The sequence below is a fragment of the Leptonychotes weddellii genome, chromosome 1 (assembly GCF_054177405.1).
Source record: "Leptonychotes weddellii isolate Sample4059 chromosome 1, ASM5417740v2, whole genome shotgun sequence".
Taxonomy (NCBI): Eukaryota; Metazoa; Chordata; class Mammalia; order Carnivora; family Phocidae; genus Leptonychotes; species Leptonychotes weddellii.
In genome coordinates, this window is record NC_138369.1 from 128338094 (window position 1) to 128357414 (window position 19321).

At 38.3% G+C, this 19321-nt stretch overlaps 1 protein-coding gene across 1 annotated transcript in view; it reads right to left on the minus strand.

The window, feature by feature from the left end:
• PAK2 (p21 (RAC1) activated kinase 2) overlaps positions 1–19321 on the minus strand; it is an 81453-nt gene that overhangs the window by 38280 nt on the left and 23852 nt on the right. The window contains exon 2 of the mRNA XM_006742868.3: positions 1975–2182. Coding sequence (XP_006742931.1) covers positions 1975–2161 — 187 coding nt within the window. The 5' untranslated portion in view covers positions 2162–2182. The remainder of the gene's footprint in view (positions 1–1974; positions 2183–19321) is intronic.

The following is a 19321-nucleotide window of genomic DNA, read 5'->3' on the forward strand; positions in this document are numbered from 1 at the left end:
CCTTGAGTTAGTAACAGCTGGTGAGTAATTCTCGGGGGGGGGGAAGGAAGGGAAAGTGGAGTTAAGAAAAGAAGGTAAAACTGGAAGATTCTCAAAATGATCAGAGATGGGTATGCTCTTTTGAATGTATGTAAATGCATGTTCAATCTGCTCACAAACCCTACCATTACCCATTTCATTTTGTGTGCTTTCTGCCTTTCCAAGGCTGTCCTTAAGTACATTTTATCCCATCTTGAGCATTCCCCTACCCCCCCCTTTTTAAAGATTTTATTGTTTTAAGTAATCTCTGCATCCAACATGGGACTAAAACTCACGACCCCAAGATCAAGAGTCACATGCTCCACAGACTGAGCCAGCCAGGCACCCTTCCCCTACCTCACTTTGCATTCTGCTCTCTATAGGCAAGTCATTTCAACCCTGTCAGCAATTTCTTCTGGTACTAACCTGCATAAATTTGTTTTCTAACCTCCATAATTATAAATACTGTGTTTACACTGACATTATTAGGTTTTCCTACTCTAAAAATACTGACTGACTACTACGGAAGATGAACATTCAGTGCTCTCCCACACACACTTGTCCGCCCTCTTCCCATACATACTTAAAAAACATACTTCCATGAGGGTTTTCAGTTACAACCACACTGAAAATTTAAAAGCAAAATTAGAAATAAGAGATATGCAATAAAAGGAACAGATTTTCAACTGTCCCATAATGATATCCTGTCTGCAAATCTAAATTCTCTAAGATTTGATTCTTTATTAATATTAAATATAAGACCTCATTCAAATTTCCACTGATTATGTATTCTTAACTCTCAAGTTAAATGTGTACTTATTATTATATATAAAGCACTATTCTTCCACTTGCGTTTACTTCTCAATGTTAACCTAGCTATAAAAGTAGAAATATATCTTTATCTTCACTTAGATCTATTACTGGCTATCAGAGCCATATTGTCATGCTTAATGTAATTAAATAAACTAATCCCTAATTATCATTATTATTTTTTAAAGATTTCATTTATTTATTTGACAGAGAGGGACACAGAGAGAGGGAACACAAGCAGGGAGAGTGGGAGAGGGAGAAGCAGGCCTCCTGCCGAGCAGGGAGCCCGATGTGGGGCTCGATCCCAGAACCCTGGGATCCTGACCTGATCCTGAAGGCAGATGCTTAACGACTGAGCCACCAGGTGCCCCTAATCCCTAATTCTTACTCTGAAATCCACTACTAGTCCATAACCCCTATCTAATTCTAAAGTCCAAAAAGCTCTGAAAAACGCAAATTTTTTCCTTAGGTTTGGCACCAAAACAAATTCAGTGACTTCAACTTAGACGAGATGACCATTTAATGCACAAGACAGATCCCTTCACCAAAGTGTTATTTGGCCCCCAAAGGTCAATCTTACTGAGGCTGAGAAACCCTGGACTAGCTAATGTTTGCAGGAGACACATAATGTATTGATCACTGAGTGCTGCCTCAGATGCTTCTGAGGGCATAACAGAATACATGATGAAAAGAAACCTGCTTCTCCCTCTCCCACTCCCCCTGCTTGTTTTCCCTCTCTCCCTGTGTCTCTGTCAAATAAATAAATAAAATCTTAAAAAAAAGTGCTAAGTATTACTACTACTGAAAAATCAGAAACTCTTAATTAGATCTTTCTCAAATATCCAAATCTCATTAATGTTGGGAAGCCATAAACTATGGCCCATTTCTCTTAGAAAATGAAGGAGAGGATTATAGAAATTCATTGGATATAACAAGTAGATAAGCAACAAATTTAGTTTTATTCTTTCCTATCACAGGTTAATTAGCCTTTCTAATAGTGCCTATATACCACCATTAACAGTTTTCTTGGATCTGTTTATTGTTCTCACTATAAAAATCTCAACTGACTATATAGTTCAATTAAAAAGACATCAAAATCAGTAACATAAAATAACTGAGACTCTTTAAATGACAGTAGCTATTTACCTTTCTCTGTGCCTGAGAATATAGAGATGATTTTATTCCTGGGCTTTTTTTCCTCTGGAACAGAGGGCAACGGTTTCAAACTGTGATTGGCTGACAAAGGGTCTTTGCCTCCAGTGCTAAATATGGTACTGCTCATTCGCACGGGAGGCGCTGGAGGCTTGTCTTCCAGTTCTCCGTTATCAGACATGATTTGGAATTATGATACGGCCTGAAATAGATAGGCAAAATCATACAGTTAATCAGAAGGTAAAAAATAGTACAGACAAGCACAAACAGTAATAATTATCCTCTTTCCAACTCTGAATTAGAAAAGGTTATCCATTTAGAGTGAAATTTGCAAAATTTGTAAAACTCAATGAGTAAGAGATGAAATTGGTTATTAATATAGGTAATCTCCCCTAACAAAGTTGGTAAATGGTTAGCTGAGGGAATGTTTGAAAAGCCAAATCAAGAGGACTATGGTAAGTTTTGGGAAAGCATGATGATACTAACATATCAAAAGATAATCGATTCTAAGAGTATATATTCCAAGGAAAAGACAGACAACATGGAGTCTTTAAAAAAAACAACAACAGAGAATTCTGCAGAGGAAGATTATGTTCTGACCGATCAATCAAAAGATAGGTCTCTGATAGGTCCAATTTCTAGAGCAGAGATACAAGGCTTGCTATTAAATACATCAACCAATGCCACTCCCCATGAAGAATCTGACTCCATGCTCACTAGCCTTGTGATTACAACTTAGCCTTCATATAAACTTTCCTAAAGGATGAGAATGTGCCACTGATGCAATATTTGGTTTCTCTGAAAATCTGACATTCTAACTACATGTGTTAGTCCCGTGCACGCTTTGCAGACAGTCCCACAGAACTTGACCCATCTGGGAACGCTGACAAAAGTAAATCCAGAGTTTGGCCGAACACCAGAGTATGGCCAAATCCCAAGATTCTGTCATCCCGTGATGCCCTGTGCAGGCAGTCAAGTAACCCCTCTTAATCCACATGACTAATTCAGTGGAAACTTCAACACTGTTTATATATATATATTATTATTATATAAATCTTATTTATATATATATATATATATACACACATATATATATATATGGCCTTTAAAAACAGTTGATTATACACATTTAAAGTCAGCGGTAAAGGGAAGGGGATGCTTAACTTCCAGGTAAGTTGTTTTTTTTTAAAGATTACTTATTTATTTGAAAGAGAGAGAGAGAGAGCACAAGCAGGCAGAGTAGCAGGGAGAGGGAGAACCCAGATGAGATTAGGAAACAACACATTTCCCCAGTAAACAAGATTTTGATTGCTAATTAGATCCTGATTTGATTATAGTTATTCAATGCACGTAAGTGAACAAAACTTTGTATATGTACAATGAAAAGAATGCCAACTGTATTTAGAATAAATTAAAAATAAATTTTATTTTATTCTTTTATTTAGTTTGAATGTTAGTACCTGAAGAAAAGTAGGTATCATTTGAGGAGAATTAAGGAATGAAGAGATTATTGTACCTAATTCCACTTCAAATCTTATAGCTTTTGTTTCCCTTGATAAGAGTATGTGTCACTAGAACCACTGTGTATTTTATCTGCCATAATGACAGTTATTTTCCAGCCTACAAAAGAGGAAGGAGAGAAGGTGAAGGGGGAAAATAAACTTTTCTGGGGAGAGCTAGCTAGAGAAGAACTGGGAGAAGAGAGTAAAAAAAAAAATCTCTTATCGTGAGAAAGACTGCTTGAAGTGAAGTTACTATTGGTAGTCAAAAGAAGAAACGGGGTGGAATATAAGAATGTGATGCAGATGACATAGTCAGATGATTCTTCCAAACCAGGTGGTCACATCATGGGGGGTTTGTTTTGCTTAGGCGTGAGATGCAACTGATTGTTCTTTTTTTTTTTCTTTTTTTAAAGATTTTATTTATTTATTTGAGAGAGAGAGAGAGAATGAGAGAGAGAGAGCATGAGGGGGGGAGAGTCAAAGGGAGAAGCAGACTCCCCGCTGAGCAGGGAGCCTGATGTGGGACTCGATCCCGGGACTCCAGGATCATGACCTGAGCCGAAGGCAGTCGCTTAACCAACTGAGCCACCCAGGCGCCCGCAACTGATTGTTCTTAAGTGTGGGCTGTCAGGTGTGCATCACCAGAGGACTTATATACTGCTATAAATGGAAGAAAGATAAGGCTTAGTTAACAATATTTGGAAGATTACTTGAGAGCATGATAAATTGAGACAGATGTTTATTTCTTATGTGACCATAACATCAAGGCAAAACAGATTGCTCACTTTCATCTTAATCACCAGTTACAACAGACAGCATGTTCAGATTTTGGTTACACTGTGAATGCTCCATATTTATGCATATTAAATTTTAAAAAATCAGGGTAATATGGGATGTCTGGATGACATAGTCAGTTAAGCAGCTGACTCTTGGTTTTTGCTCAGGTGGTAATCGCAGGGTCGTGAGATCAAGCCCTGCATCTGGCTCTGTACTCAGCACGGAGTCTGCTTCAGATTCTCCCTCTGCCCCTCCCATTCATGCTCACATGTTCATGTGCATGCTCTCTTTCTCTCCCAAATAAATAAATAAATCTAAAAAAAAAAAAAGGGTAATATAACAAAATTTCAAACTACATTTGTATGCATTCAAAGAAAGAAATGCACCAAAATATTAGCAGTGGTTATCTGTGACTAACAAGTAATTTTTAGCTTGATTATAATCATCATAGCTGTGATTAAAATAAAATAAAACAGGGCACAATAGGGGCGCCTGGGTGGCGAAGTCAGTTGAGTGTCTGACTTTGTTCCGGCTCAGGTCGTGGGTCCGTGAGGTCCAGCTGCATGTCTGGCTCCATGCTCAGCACGGAGTCTCCTTGGGATTCCCTCTTTCTCCCTCTCCTACTGCCCCTCCTACTCGTGCTCACACTCTCAAAATAAAATAAACAAACCTTTAAAGCAGGGCACAATAATTACTTAATGTAAACTGATTACAAATTCTATCCTTAAGGTCGGCTCACAGATGGAACATGACTAGAAACTGCCAGTACACCCTTCAGCGACATGCTGTCCAATGTTGTGATTAAGAGCATGGGTTGTGGAATCAGATTCCCTTGGTTGGAATCCTGGTTCCACCATTTACTTCAATGTGTGACCTTGGGCGAATTACTTAACTGCACACCTCAGGGCTCCTTGAAGAAATAGCTGGTTCTAGGCCTGGGACAGAGAAAATACAAGATGAGCCTAGAGTATCTTATATTGTCAGAAAGTAGGAAGTACTTAAAAAGGATAGGAACACACACAGGAAGAGTTTTCTTTTTCCTTTTTTTTTTTTTTTTAAGATTTTATTTGACAGAGAGAGAAAGAGAGGGAGCACAAGCAAGAGGAGCAGCAGAGGGAGAGGGAGAAGCAGGCTCCCCGCTGAGCAGGGGCCCAATGAAGGACCCTGGGATCATGACCTGAGCCAAAGGCAGACACTTAACTGAATGACGCACGCAGGTACCCCAGGAAAGAGTTTTCAAAAGCCAATGCTGGAATGACTGGAGCAACAAATTAATAAAGTAGCATTGTATTTAACCCAAAGTGTAAAATAAATATACACAATTCATATCAATACAAGTAAATGAATACATAAGGGGTGCCTGGGTGGCTCAGTTAAGCATCTAACTCTTGATTTTGGCTCAGATCATGATCTCAGGGTCGTGAGATCAAGCCCTGTGTTGGGCTCCGCACTGGGCGTGGAGACTGCTTAAGATTCTTTCTCTCCCTCTCCCTCTGCCCGCCCCCCAAAAGAATAAATAAAATGGTGGGGTGCCAAATCATCCTTACAAAACAATTCCAAATAATAAATGTAGACAAATCGTCTTCTAGGAGTCGGAATTTAACTTCCCTCCCCACTTCAGTTGAGTGTAGGCTGGACCTAGTGACTCATTTCCAAAGAGTAGAGTATGGAAAGGGAAAAATAACTTCATGGCGGAAAAATCTGGCAAACACTGCATTAACCAAGTGATCAAGGTTAACATCTCCAGTAATAAGTTATACTGACATCACTCACCACCTGATCTAATGTGATGAGAAACATACTTCACCTCTGCAGTATTCTTCCCCAAAATCCAAAACTGCAGTCTAATTATGGGAAAAACATCAGACAAACCCAAACTGAAGGACATTCTACAAAAATTCCTGACCAATGCACCTTAAAGCTATCAAGGATGGGGGTGCCTGGGTGGCTCAGTTGGTTAAGCGTCTGCCTTCGGCCCAGGTCATGATCCCAGGGCTCTGGGATCGAGCCCCACATCGGGCTCCCTGCTCAGCAAGCCTGTTTCTCCCTCTCCCTCTGCTGCTCCCCCTGCTTGTGCTCGCTCTGTCAAATAAATAAATAAAACCTTAAAAAAAAAAAAAAACTATCAAGGACATGAAAAACAAAGACTGAGAAACCGTCACAGAGCAGAGGAGTCTAAGAAGACATGACAATATTATACTCTGGAACAAAAAAAGGACATAGTGGAAAAACTGGTGAAATCCAAATAAAATCTAGAATTTAGCTAACAGTAATGTACCAATGTTGGCTTCTTTGCTTTCACAGACATTTTAGGGTTTATGTTAACATTAGGAGAAGATAGGTGATAGGTATACAGGAAATCTATGATCTCTGCAACTTCTCTAAATCTAAAATTATTCCATGATAAAGCCTATTTAAAACGAAATTATGTACTAAAATAAGACGAAATCTGAGAGGTATACAAACCATAAGAGACTCCTAACTATAGGGATGTTATATGCAACTGATGAATCACTAAACTCTACCCCTGAAACTAGGAAGGAAGGAAGCAAGCAAGCAGGCACCGACTGGGGTCGTGATCCCAGGGTCCTGGGATCCAGCCCCTCATTAGGCTCCCTGCTCCTTGGGAAGCCTGCTTCTCCCTCTCCCACTACCCCTGCTTGTGTTCCCTCTCTCGCTGTGTTTCCCTCTGTCAGATGGATAAATAAAATCTTTTTTAAAAAATTAAAAGAAAATAAAAAGGAATTATGTAATAAGTTCCTCAAAAAGTTAGAGAATTATCTACAATATGACCTAGCAATTCCACTCCCAGAATATACCTAAGAGAATTGAGAACATCCACAAATAAATTGCCTGTGAATGTTCATAGCATTATTCATAATAGCCAAAAGATAACCAACAGATGGATACACAAAATGTGGCGTATCCATATAATGGAATATTTGGCCACAAAAAGGAGTAAAGTACTACAACATGGATGGACCTTGAAAACGTAAGTGGAAAAAGAAAGACACAAAAAAACCACACACTGTATGATTCCATTTATATGAAATGTCCCGAACACGCAAATCCATAAGGACAGCAGGTAGATTAGTGGTTACTGAGAGGGGAAGGGAATGGGATGTGACAACTAATGGGTACGGAGTTTTTTCTTGGGGAATGAAAATGTTCTGGAATTAGACATTGGTAATGGTTGTATAAACTTTTTAATATCTTAAGACCACTGAATTGTACACTTTATTTTATTTTTTAATTTTTTTAAAAAGTTTTTTTTTTTTTTTAAAGATTTTATTTATTTATTTGACAGAGAGACAGTGAGAGAGGGAACACAAGCAGGGGGAGTGGGAGAGGGAGAAGCAGGCTTCCCGCGGAGCAGGGAGCCCGATGCGGGGCTTGATCCCAGGACCCTGGGATCATGACCTGAGCCGAAGGCAGACGCTTAACGACTGAGCCACCCAGGCGCCCCTAAAAAGTTTTAATTTTTTTTATTTGACAGAGAGACAGAGCCAGAGAGCGTAAGTGGAGAGAATGGCAGAGGAGAGGGAGAAGCAGGCTCCCCACCGAGCAGGGAGCCCGATGCGGGGGCTCGATCCCAGGACCCTGGGATCATGACCTGAGCCAAAAGCAGACGCTTAACCATCTGAGCCACCCAGGTGCCCCTGAATTGTACACTTTAAAACAGTAAGTTTCAGCTATGTAAATTATATCTCAATTTTTAAAAAGGAACTAATATTTACTTCATAAAGATTAAATAGAGCTAATAAAGATTGAATACTGCTAGGACTATCATGATCATTAATATTTATAAAACTCTATGCTATAACTTAGAGAAAATAAAGGAGGATCTAGTTCTTCTCCAAGAGTTCACAAGCTACTAGGGGAAAGACCAACACAACTAAGTTGGGTCATGCATGCCACATGCATATTAAAAGCCACTTAGTTTCTTCAAAAGGTAGCAGTTCTCAAAACATTTTGGCCTCAAGACCCCTTTACACTCCTAAAAATTATTGAGGCTCCCAAATACTTTTTGTTTATATATCTATATTGTTTATGTCTATATATTCTATATGAGAACTCAAAGCAAGTTAAATATTTATTTCATCAAAAAATACTCACTATATGTTAATATAAATAAGAGAAGGGCTCGATCATGACCTTAGCCGCAGGCAGATGCTTAACCATCTGAGCCACCAGGGCTCATCAAGTACATTCTTAAGTAAAACCAGCTTTTTTAAAAAAAAAAAAACTACAAGTAAAGCAGAGGGGAGGGCGCCTGGATGGCTCAGTGGGTTAAGTGGCTGCCTTCAGCTTAGGTCATGATCTCAGGGTCCAGGGATTAAGCCCCGGGTCAGGCTCCTTGCTCAGCGGGGAGTCTGGCTCTCCCTCTGCCCCTCCCCCAGTTCATGCTCTCTCTCTCTCTCTCTCAAGTAAATAAATAAAATATTTTAAAAAACAAAACCAAAAAACAAAACCTGCAAGTGGGGGTGCCTAGTTGTTTGGCCCAGTCATTAAGCATCAGACTCCTGATTTCAGCTCAGGTCATGATCCCAGGGTTATGAGCCTGAGCCCCACATGGGGCTCCACACTAGGCATGAAGACTGCTTACGAGTCTCTCTCTACCTCTCCCTCTGGCTGCCCCCAAACAAAAAAAAAAACCCTGTAAGTGCACGGCTGCTACTTGATTTCTGTTAAAGAACAGGCAATTTTACCTACTACTACTTTTGTACCAGCTATGCAAATTTCAACAGTATGAAAAGCAAAGAATTATCTTTTACAAAAATAGGTTTTGACCTCATAGACCCCAACAGTACCATAGACCACACTTAGAGAACTGCTGCTTTAAAGTATATCCCAGCTCTATACTTTACCCTCATGCCCCCAATTTTAATGTGCTATTGGGGTGGCAGAAGACCCCTATTTATTCATCCTATACTCCCCACATTTTAAACAAAGGAAACGGTAATAAATGGCTAGATTTCCAAGCTAGGGCATATAAACCTAATCAAACCTTTAACATGGTTAAACATGGTTGAAAATCTATACACATGCAATGGTATTTACTATATTATTTTTCATAACAAAAATCAGAAAGATCAGTAGGTTTTCCTGGGTTAGCCAGAGAGACTAATTGCCATTTGTATGAAAAAAAAACCTCCATAAAATTCTAAGCAAAGAACATTACAGGGCAACTTTCAGAACACAGCCTTTCCTTACACTTTGGTTATCCAAAAAAATTTCTTTACTGCTCTATTTTAGTATACTGCACAGCAGCTTTTTAATTTGCTACACAAATTCAGTCCAGTAGAACTAAAGGGGAATATATTATTTGTTTCAGAAAATTCTTCTTGGTGATTGTACATTATAGATAAGGCTGAATTAGCTGTCTCAAGGAAATCCCAATTAACATGATGTACCTACCCTGTAGGCAACATATGTCTAAATAAAGCCGAAATTTAACATTAAACATATAGGTCACAGATGTCCTTAATGAAATTACTCAAGATGATAAATATGATAGCAACATAAATGATTAGATCTTAGTAATTATACACATGATCCTTGATACTCTGACACCAGCTTAGCTGAGGATGACTTCATCACTTCATCTCAGGATTTCTCTAAGTAGTACCTATGTCTTCAAGCTGCTGTTCAGAGGAAGAGGATAAAAGCTCTAACTAGCTTCCTAAAGAGTTTCTATGCATTCAAGTTTTGCTTAGAGCTACCCATAACCAACAGACTGAGGACTAAACTCTGATATTTGGGACATTTACTACTGAATCAATCTGATATCATATAAATACACCACATATACCATATGCCTTATGTTGCCCAAATACACCAAAGAATTTTCTGGCCTAAATCATCTTTGTGTTGTGTATATATTTCTCCATTTTTATGTTTTCTTCATCCTTTTCCCTATCTAACCGAATCTTTCAATGCTCAGCAATAATTATTTCCTATATAAGGTCATTTCTGTCTATCGCTTTGCAAAATGATCCTTTACTTCCTCTGAACAAGAATGACCCCTCCCCCCCACCACCAAAAAAAAAATCCCTTCACATCCTCTGAATACAAGTTACACAGGAAAATAAATTCAGAGAGTAGTAAAGTTGGATTAGAATTTATCTGGCCCATCTTTCCTATTTTATATGAGAAGGACCTGACGCCCCAAAGAATAAGCAGTTTGCCTAAAGTCACACAAATCTAATTATTAACAAAACTAAGACCAGAATTCAAGGTCTACTAATAACTCTTAATCTCATTCTGTCTTTTCTTAGTTATGTTAAAAGACTGGACCACTTGCGGGGGGCGGGGCGGGGGAGCACCTGCCTGGCTCAGTCAGTAGAGCATGTGACTCTTGATCTCAGGGTTGTAAATTCAAGCCCCACACTGGGTATAGAGATTACTTAAAAATCAAATCTTAAAAAAAAGAAAAAATATAGGACCACTCTGGCAATGAATTACAACTGTTCATCGTTTATTATTTTAGGTGAATTTCCTGCTTAAGACTTGACGCAATTGAAAGGCAGGGATTATATATACCACCACCACCACTATTACTATTACATATTGTACTATCTACGACTACTATTATTATACATTGTACTATCTCCTTTAATGTTTAGCACAGATCCTTGCATGTATTAAAAATAATATTTACTGATTTATGGTACTTTACTCTGTTGCCAGATGAAATATTATTCTTCCTAAATTTATTAGTTCTCTATCGAACAGCATTTCACTAGACAACATATAAACTACCCAATATTAACAAAAATATCTTTGGAAAGATTTATACTTTTCCTCTAACAGCTGATTCACGGCCTTAGTCTTTGATCCTTTTCCATAAGACAGTGTTATTTTTTTGTGTATTGCTTCTACTGATGGTGTCAAATGCCTAAGAAGTGCTAGATGATGATGTGATAAGGTTCTTTACATCCTCTATTTCTAGTCAGAGGAATAAAGAATATAAAAACAATTCATGATAAAATTCTGATTTACCAATGTTTTGCTCCATCATTACCCAAAAATGTTTTATTAAAAAAATGATAAGTAGTGCCTCTCTCCAAATCTGTTCAAACACTTTTTGCTACTTTTCAGTGAAAAACAAGTAGGCAAAACAAAAAGCAAGCCCAAAACACACTGTACTCCTCTAACAGGCCCATTGTTTAATTGTGACACGACTTGAAGATAGACAATTCCTCAATTGTCTACTGAAGGAGACTAGGGGAAGCTAAATATACAACAGAAATGAAAAAAGGAGTGGTGTCTGGAACCAGTCAAACTAGTAAAAATTACTAATTTTTTTATGATCTAACTTGGATCAACTATGGTACTTCAAGTATACATCATGTATTACTAAAAAACACGACAATTTTAAAAAGCACAGTTTGCTTTATAGTTTCACTTACATTTTATATAAATAATGAACCTTAATTTTTCAGTACCTTATGAATGTAAAAATACAACAGTATTTGATAAGACTTTTAGCAATCTCTCAATAAGCTACAAGAGCTCCCAAACCACTGGCCTCTCTTCCCCTCCCACTCCAAAAAAGCTTCAAATGCCTTTGAGAGTGAAATTATCAATTAAAAATATCCCAAATCACCTCAAATGGACAACAGACACTATGGAAGGCAAGTCCACAAATTAGAAGGTAAGGAATGTTTTTATTTGGTGGCAATGGCCATTAACACTAGGCCGATTTAGTAGCAAAGCCAGAAAGGAAAAGGGAAAGAGGGAAGGAGATGTAGAAAACACAACTGGGGCACTGGAAAAGAATAAAGAAGGAAACGTGGAAAAGAAACTTTGCTCAAACTCAAATAAATAAAGGAGTGGATAACATATCAAAGTTATAAAAATGCAAGGATAGACTAGTTAAGATGAAAAGGATGTTTCCATAGAGCCCAAGGCAGAGTGAAATCAAGAACAAGAGAGTAAGCAATTTACTAATCCAGTTATTCTTGAGGGATTTTTGACTAACCCCCGGAGATCTTCAAATTCCACTTTGATGGCTGTCACGGGGCAGGTGATAAAACCGAGTCTGCTAAATTGAAAAATCTAATAGAAGTCCCTTCCACATAAGACTAAGACCTAAAAAGTATAATCTGTATAAGACTAAATCAGGAATAAATCCCTCTGGGCCAAAGGGAACAAGAAAATCTTAAATATTTTGAGTCCAGTGATAGTGTGGGGTGGGGGATGAGGGTGAAGATCTCTGAGAAATCCTAACAAGAAAATGCACGTTTTTTTGGTCTGAATTCATCCCACCTCTGAGGTCCCCCAAATTCCCAAATAGGTATAACTGAATATGGTCATGCTGGCGAATGGCAAAATAAAATGATAAGAACTTTAACACTGGTCTCAAATAATACCCAAAGATAAAATTCTGAGGAAAAGGAACATCTCATAGTGAAAATTCAGAAAACAAAACAAGGCACTGGGATTGAGAACTATCCAAAACAGACTGGTAAAATAGATGTGGAATGATCTGACATAGAACATGTCAAGAAGCTTGAAAAAAAAAGCAAATTTGAAAAGCCAACATACAATACTTTCAGTAAGAAAAAACATAATACCTGAAAACGGGAATTTGACATTTTAAGTAAAAAGGAGTATAGACGAAGGGGAAGAAAGAATTAGTGAACTGGGAGATGTATGTATCTTTAGAAAGTCACTTTAGAAAGCAGCACAGAGACAAAGAGATAGAAAATATGAAAGAAAAGTAAGATGAATAGGTTGGATGACCTAAGATAGAATTACCTGGAGTTTCAGAAGGGGAGGACAGAATGAATGAGGGACTGGTTTACCAGATAAATTAGTAGCTGAGAAATTTCTAGAACTGATGAAGGACACAAATCCATAAGATGAAGAAACCTAATAAATCAAAAGCAGGATAAAAAAGTAATTGAAGTAAAAGACACATGACAGTGAAATTAGGGTCAAAGAGCAAAGAGTTCTTAAAATCAGCCAAGGGAGGAAAAAGGGCAATTGGACTTCAAGTTTACTTCTTAATACCAACAATGACAGCCAGAAGACACTGGAACATTCTCAGTGTTCTCAGAGAAGGTGCCAACATACAGCAGATTCAACAAAACTCTCTTTCAAGAATGAGGACAGGTGCCAAGATACTGCAAATTCAACAAAACTCTCTTTCAAGAATGAGGACAAAATAAAAATATTTTCAGACAAAGAAAATTTTCAAAAGACTAGAATTACTCTATACACTTAACCGAAGTCAGTCAAGTTGGAAATCAATAACAAAAAAATTTAACTAGAAAAATACTCCTTAAGATTGGAAATTTTAAAACACCTCTAAAAAACAGGTTAAGAAAGAAAAGCATAAAGGAAATTAGAAAATACTTACTAGAATTGAATGAGAATGAAAAAGCTATGTGTCAAAACTTAGAGGATTAGATAAACAAAATGTGGTATATACCTACTGTAGAGCATGTTTATCTTTAAAAAGAAGTGAAATTTGATATGTGCTCTAATAAAGATGAACTTTGAAAACATTAAGTAGAATGAGCCAAACACAAAAGGACAAATACTGTATAATTTCACTTCCATGAGGCACCTAGACTGGTCAAATTATTCATAGAGACAGAAAGAGTGACCTGGGTCTTACTGTTTAATGGGGAGAGAGTTTCTGTTTGGGAAGATAAAAAAGTTTTGACAATGGATGTATTTTACTACATGTACACAAACTTGTAGGATGTGATTAAAGCACTTAAAGACACTTATAGTTCTGAAGTTTTACTTTAAAAAAGAACTAAAAATTAATGAACTAAAAAAGAACTAAAATTAAGCAACTAGCCTAAGAAGTAAAACAAAAACAAAAAAGGAAACCCAAAGAACTGGGAAGAAAATAATTCAGATATAAGCTGAAATTGCTAAATAGAAGATTAATATTATACATACAGTGGAGATCAATAAAGCTAGAAGTTAGATCTCAGATAAAACTAGTACAATACCTCCAAAAAATTTAATCAAGAAACAGAGAAAGTACAAATAAACACCCATAGGAATGAAAGGAGTTTTAGGGTGTCTGGGTGGCTCAGTCTATTAGGTGTCCAGCTCTTCATTTCGGCTCAGGTCATGATCTCAGGGTGGTGGGATTGAGCCGCCTGTTGGGCTCCATGCTCAGCAGGGAGTCTGCTTGGGATTCTCTCTCTCCCTCTGCCTCTGCCCCTCCCCCTGCTCTCTCTAAAATAGATAAATAAATCTTAAAAAAAAAGGGGGGGTTTCTACTGGTATTTAGTGAGCAGATGTCACAGATACCAGCATTCTGCAATGTGCCAGCAAGTCCTCACAGCTCTTTTTTTTTATTTTAAAGATTTTATTAATTAGAGAGAGAGAGAGAAGAAACAGGGGGAGGGGCAGGGAGAGAGGGAGAAGGAGGGAGCAGGGAGCCCCACATGGGGCTCAATCCCAGGACCCTGGGGTCATAACCTGAGCCGAAGGCAGATGCTTAACTGACTGAGCCACCCAGGCGCACCCTCACAACTCTTTTTTGTAATTTTTTTTTTAATTTGTTTAAGTTGGCTCCACACCCAGTGTGGAGCCCAACGTGGGGCTTGAACTCACAACCATGAGATCAAAACCTGAGCCAAGATCAAGAATTAGTTGCCTAACCAACTGTGCCACCCAGGCACCCCACTTCCTCACAACTCTTGAATGTCTCACCATACACTGATTTATAGTTAAAAAAAATATATATATATGTATTTATGTAATTATCTGAACCTAGAACAGAGTTCTATTTTGCATATGAAAGACTTTTTTTTTACACAGTTTTAACACACACTGAATTTTCCAGCTATGCAACCACTATGAAACCAAGAGAAGCTTGGAATTCGTCTTGCTCAGTTCACTTTTACTGAGAAGTTACTGTTATTTACCATTTGGAATATCATATCACTTAAAGTAACATGCTCGTGCTGGTGGGAGTTATCAGTAGCAGTATATCTGTATGAGACTGCATTAAGGCCAAGCCTACAAATAGATACAGGCATTTCATTCTGATTTTTATAGTAAGTTGTGATCAAGTACTCACAAATACAAATATATATTTTATTACAGGTTTTCCTTTTATTTATTCTTTCTGTTACACTAATTTCCCCCTCAAAATTGATTCAAGGAGTTGAGTTAGGGCATTATATTGACTCTTTTCCCCTGAAAAGAGGATTGGTTTAAATAATCTCTAATTTTTATTTCATAGGAAAGCAGTATAACACAGTGTTTAGGAGTACAGTTCTAGATAACCCATTTCTAGGAATCTATCCCAAAGACACAATGGCAAAAATACAGAGACATATATAAATGAACATACATAAATAATAGGCTGTATTACCTATAACAGCAAAAGACTGGAAGCATCTCAAATGGCAATAAATAGGAGACTGGTTGAATTAGCTATGATGTACCCCCCATTCAAGTACTATGAATTAAAATGAATGAGGAAATCAATCTAGCTAATCAATCTATCCCATGGAGTGATACTATTAATGAACATGCAAGATGGGAGAAAAATGTATGATATGCTACCATTTATCTAAGTAGAAAGGAAAGGCATGTCAACACACAGACATGCACACATATACAAGCTTAATATTATTATTTTTTAAAGATTTTATTTTATTTATTTGTCAGAGAGAGCGAGAGGGAGAGGGCACACAAGCAGGGCGAGTGGCAGGCAGAGGGAGAAGCAGGCTCCCCACTGAGCAAGGAGCCTGATGCGGGCTTATCCAACTGAGCCATCCAGGCGTCCCAAGCTTATTTATTTTTTTTATTTTTTTATAAAGATTTTATTTATTTATTTGACAGACAGCAAGAGGGGGAACACAAGCAGGGGGAGTGGGAGAGGGAGAAGCAGGCTCCCTGCTGAGCAGGGAGCCCGATGAGGGGCTCGATCCCAGGACCCTGGGATCATGACCTGAGCTGAAGGCAGACGCTTAATGACTGAGCCACTCAGGTGCTCCCCAAGCTTATTATTTTTTTAATAGAAGGGTAAACCATAATTTTTTCAACGGTTACTTTGGGGAAGGAAGGGAACAAAATGGAGGGGACTGAATTAAAAGTTAGACTTCTCTGAATATATCTTGCTTTGTATATTTGATTTTGGAACTTTGGAAGTTATATATAATCACCAGCAAAAGCAGAATAAGTAATACTACTTGAAATAAATAAGGTATCATAGAGACCCAATCGCATAACTCATTGGCCACTAAAAATATACTTGGGCACTGAGTTCCCTCCTTAATATTCATCACCCATCTAGCCCATCCCCCACCCAACCTCCCTCCATCAACCTCTCAGTTTGTTCTCAATCGTTAAGTCTCTTATGGTTTGTTTCCTCCCCCTTCTCCCCCCTCCCATATGTTCATCTGTTTTGTTTCTTAAATTCCACATGAGTGAAATCATATAGTATTTGTCTTTTTCTGACTTAGTATGCTTTGCATAATACACTCTAGCTCCATCCACATTATTACAAATGGCAAGATTTCATTTTTTGATGGCTAATACTCCATTGTGTGTCTGTGCGTGCGTGTGTGTGTGTGTCTATAAACCACATCTTCTTTACTGATTCATCAACGGACATTTGGGCTCTTTCCATTGTTTGGCTATTGTCGATAACGCCACTACAAACATCAGGGTGCATGTGCTCTTCGAATCTGTATTTTTGTATCCTTTGGGTAAATACCTAGTAGTGCAATTGTTAGATCATAGGGTAGTTCTACTTTTAACTTTTTGAGGAAACTCCATACTGTTTTCCAGAGTGGCTGCACCAGTTTGCATTCCCACCAATAGCGCAAGAGGGTTCCCCTTTCTCCACAACCTCACCAACACCTGTTGTTTCTTGTGTTGTTAATTTTAGCCATTCTGACAGGTGTGAGGTGGTAGCTCAACTACAATAAATTATTAAGATAAACACAAATTTAGCAAATTTTGCAAGATAAAGAGGAATATACAAAACTCAGTTGCATTTCTGTATACTAAACAAAATGAAATTGGAACGGGAAAAGATACCTTTTATAACATAATTAAAAAAATATGAAGTTCCTAGAACAGAAGTTCCCAAACCTTCTCAATTCATGGTACCCTTGCTATTCTCAGTAATTATTCATAATGCTAAAAGAAATTCCTAACGGTTTCATTTATTTAGTAGTTAGGTCCAAACAACTATTAGTATTTATGTCCCCAAAACTTAGTAGTTATTCAAAAAAGCAATACAGGGGTGCCTGGGTGGCTCAGTCATTAAGTGTCTGCCTTTGACTCAGGTCATGATCCCAGGGTCCTGGGATAGAGCCCTGCCTCAGGCTCCCTGCTCGGCGGGAAGCCTGCTTCTCCCTCTCCCACTCCCCCTGCTGTGTTCCCTCTCTCCTGTCTCTCTGTCAAATAAATAAAACCTTTTAAAAATAAATGAATGAATGAATAAATAAATAAATATTAAAGAGCAATACACATAAACTGAAGGTTTTTTTTTTTTTTTCTTTTTTCTTAATCACTTACAAACTGGAAACATGCACCCGATGGGCACTGAATAATATAAGAACTCAGGCACTGCCCACCCTCACTTTCTGTTCCACTTTGATTTCTGTACTTTTAATCACAGCAACTGCTTCATAAAGACAGACATTATGAAAGGTATCACAACTTAATGTTTAAACTGTGGAACTCCCTAGAGCTGTTAGTCCACACAGTGTTCAATAGATGGCGATCACTGATTCCCTCCAAAATGTAAAATCCCATGGTGCCTCTGAGCTGAGGCGGGTATCCCAGGGTACACTGGCACAGTTTGGGAACTATGGAACTAGAATCTTTATAGAGGAGGAAAAGATATTAAGGAGAACTAATAAATGGAGAGATACTAATGTTCAGGAACTTAAGACTAAAAATTGGGCACCTGGGTGGCTCAGTCACTTAAGCCGCTGCTTTCGGCTCGGGTCATGATCCCAGAGTCCTGGGATCGAGCCCCACATTGCTCAGTGGGGAGCCTGCTTCTCCCTCTGCCTGCCACTTCCCCTGCTTGTGCTTGCTCTCCCCCCGTCCCCATGTCAAATAAATAAATAAAATCTTTAAAAAAAAATTGTAAATAAAAAAGGCTCAAAATTGTATAAATGCCAAATTCCTTCAAATTAATCTAGATTCAAAGTAATCTTAGTCAAAATCCCAAAAGGGTTTTATGAAAAATTGGACAGCTAATTCTAAAATCTATGTGTAAGAGCAAAGGCCCAGGAGGAGCAAAAACACTCCTGAGATAGGATAATGTAGAGAGACCCTGATAGGATTATTTTTTATCTAAGAAATTGGATCCTGTACTAGATACCACACCACTTACTCATCATTTCCAATCCTTTCAGCCTCCCCTATCTCTTATTCAAGCTGCTCCTCCACCTACCAGCTCTATATTGGATGTGGCCAACTTGTAAACGCAGGCGCAACAGCACAATGCCTCACTTCATTCCTGAGCTGCACACCGTCACCCACGCAAGTGCGACCTGGTGGTGCAGGGGAGTTAACTGTGGGGTGAACCTATGACCGACGTGATGAGAAAAGATCCCATCTTGTTAGATAGATCCTTTTTCTTATCCCCTGTTGGATGATCCTGAGACTGACCTTCTGTAACTTCCTGGGAGGCAATACTCCATACAGGCCACCACTATAGGAGTGCTCCCCTCCCCCTTTCCCATACTTCTCCCTGGGAATGAGCTTCCTAATAATCAAAAGATACATAAGCCTTCTGCCTCAAGCTATTCCTTCTGGAGATTGCAGGTGAAGATCCCTACCCTACACCAAAAAAATCTGTAGATGAATTAAAGATTTAATGTGAAAGGCAAAATTCTAACTTTTAGAAAATTATATAGGAGGGTATCTTTATGTAGAAGAGTATCTTTATGACTCTAAAGGAAAAGACTGATAAATAGGACTAAATTCTACACCATAAAATAAAAAGATAAGCTGCAAATCAGGAGATCTCTGCAACAGAAGTAGCTGAGAAAAACTGTATTCAGAACATATAAGGATGGGGCGCCTGGGTGGCTCAGTTGGTTAAGCGACTG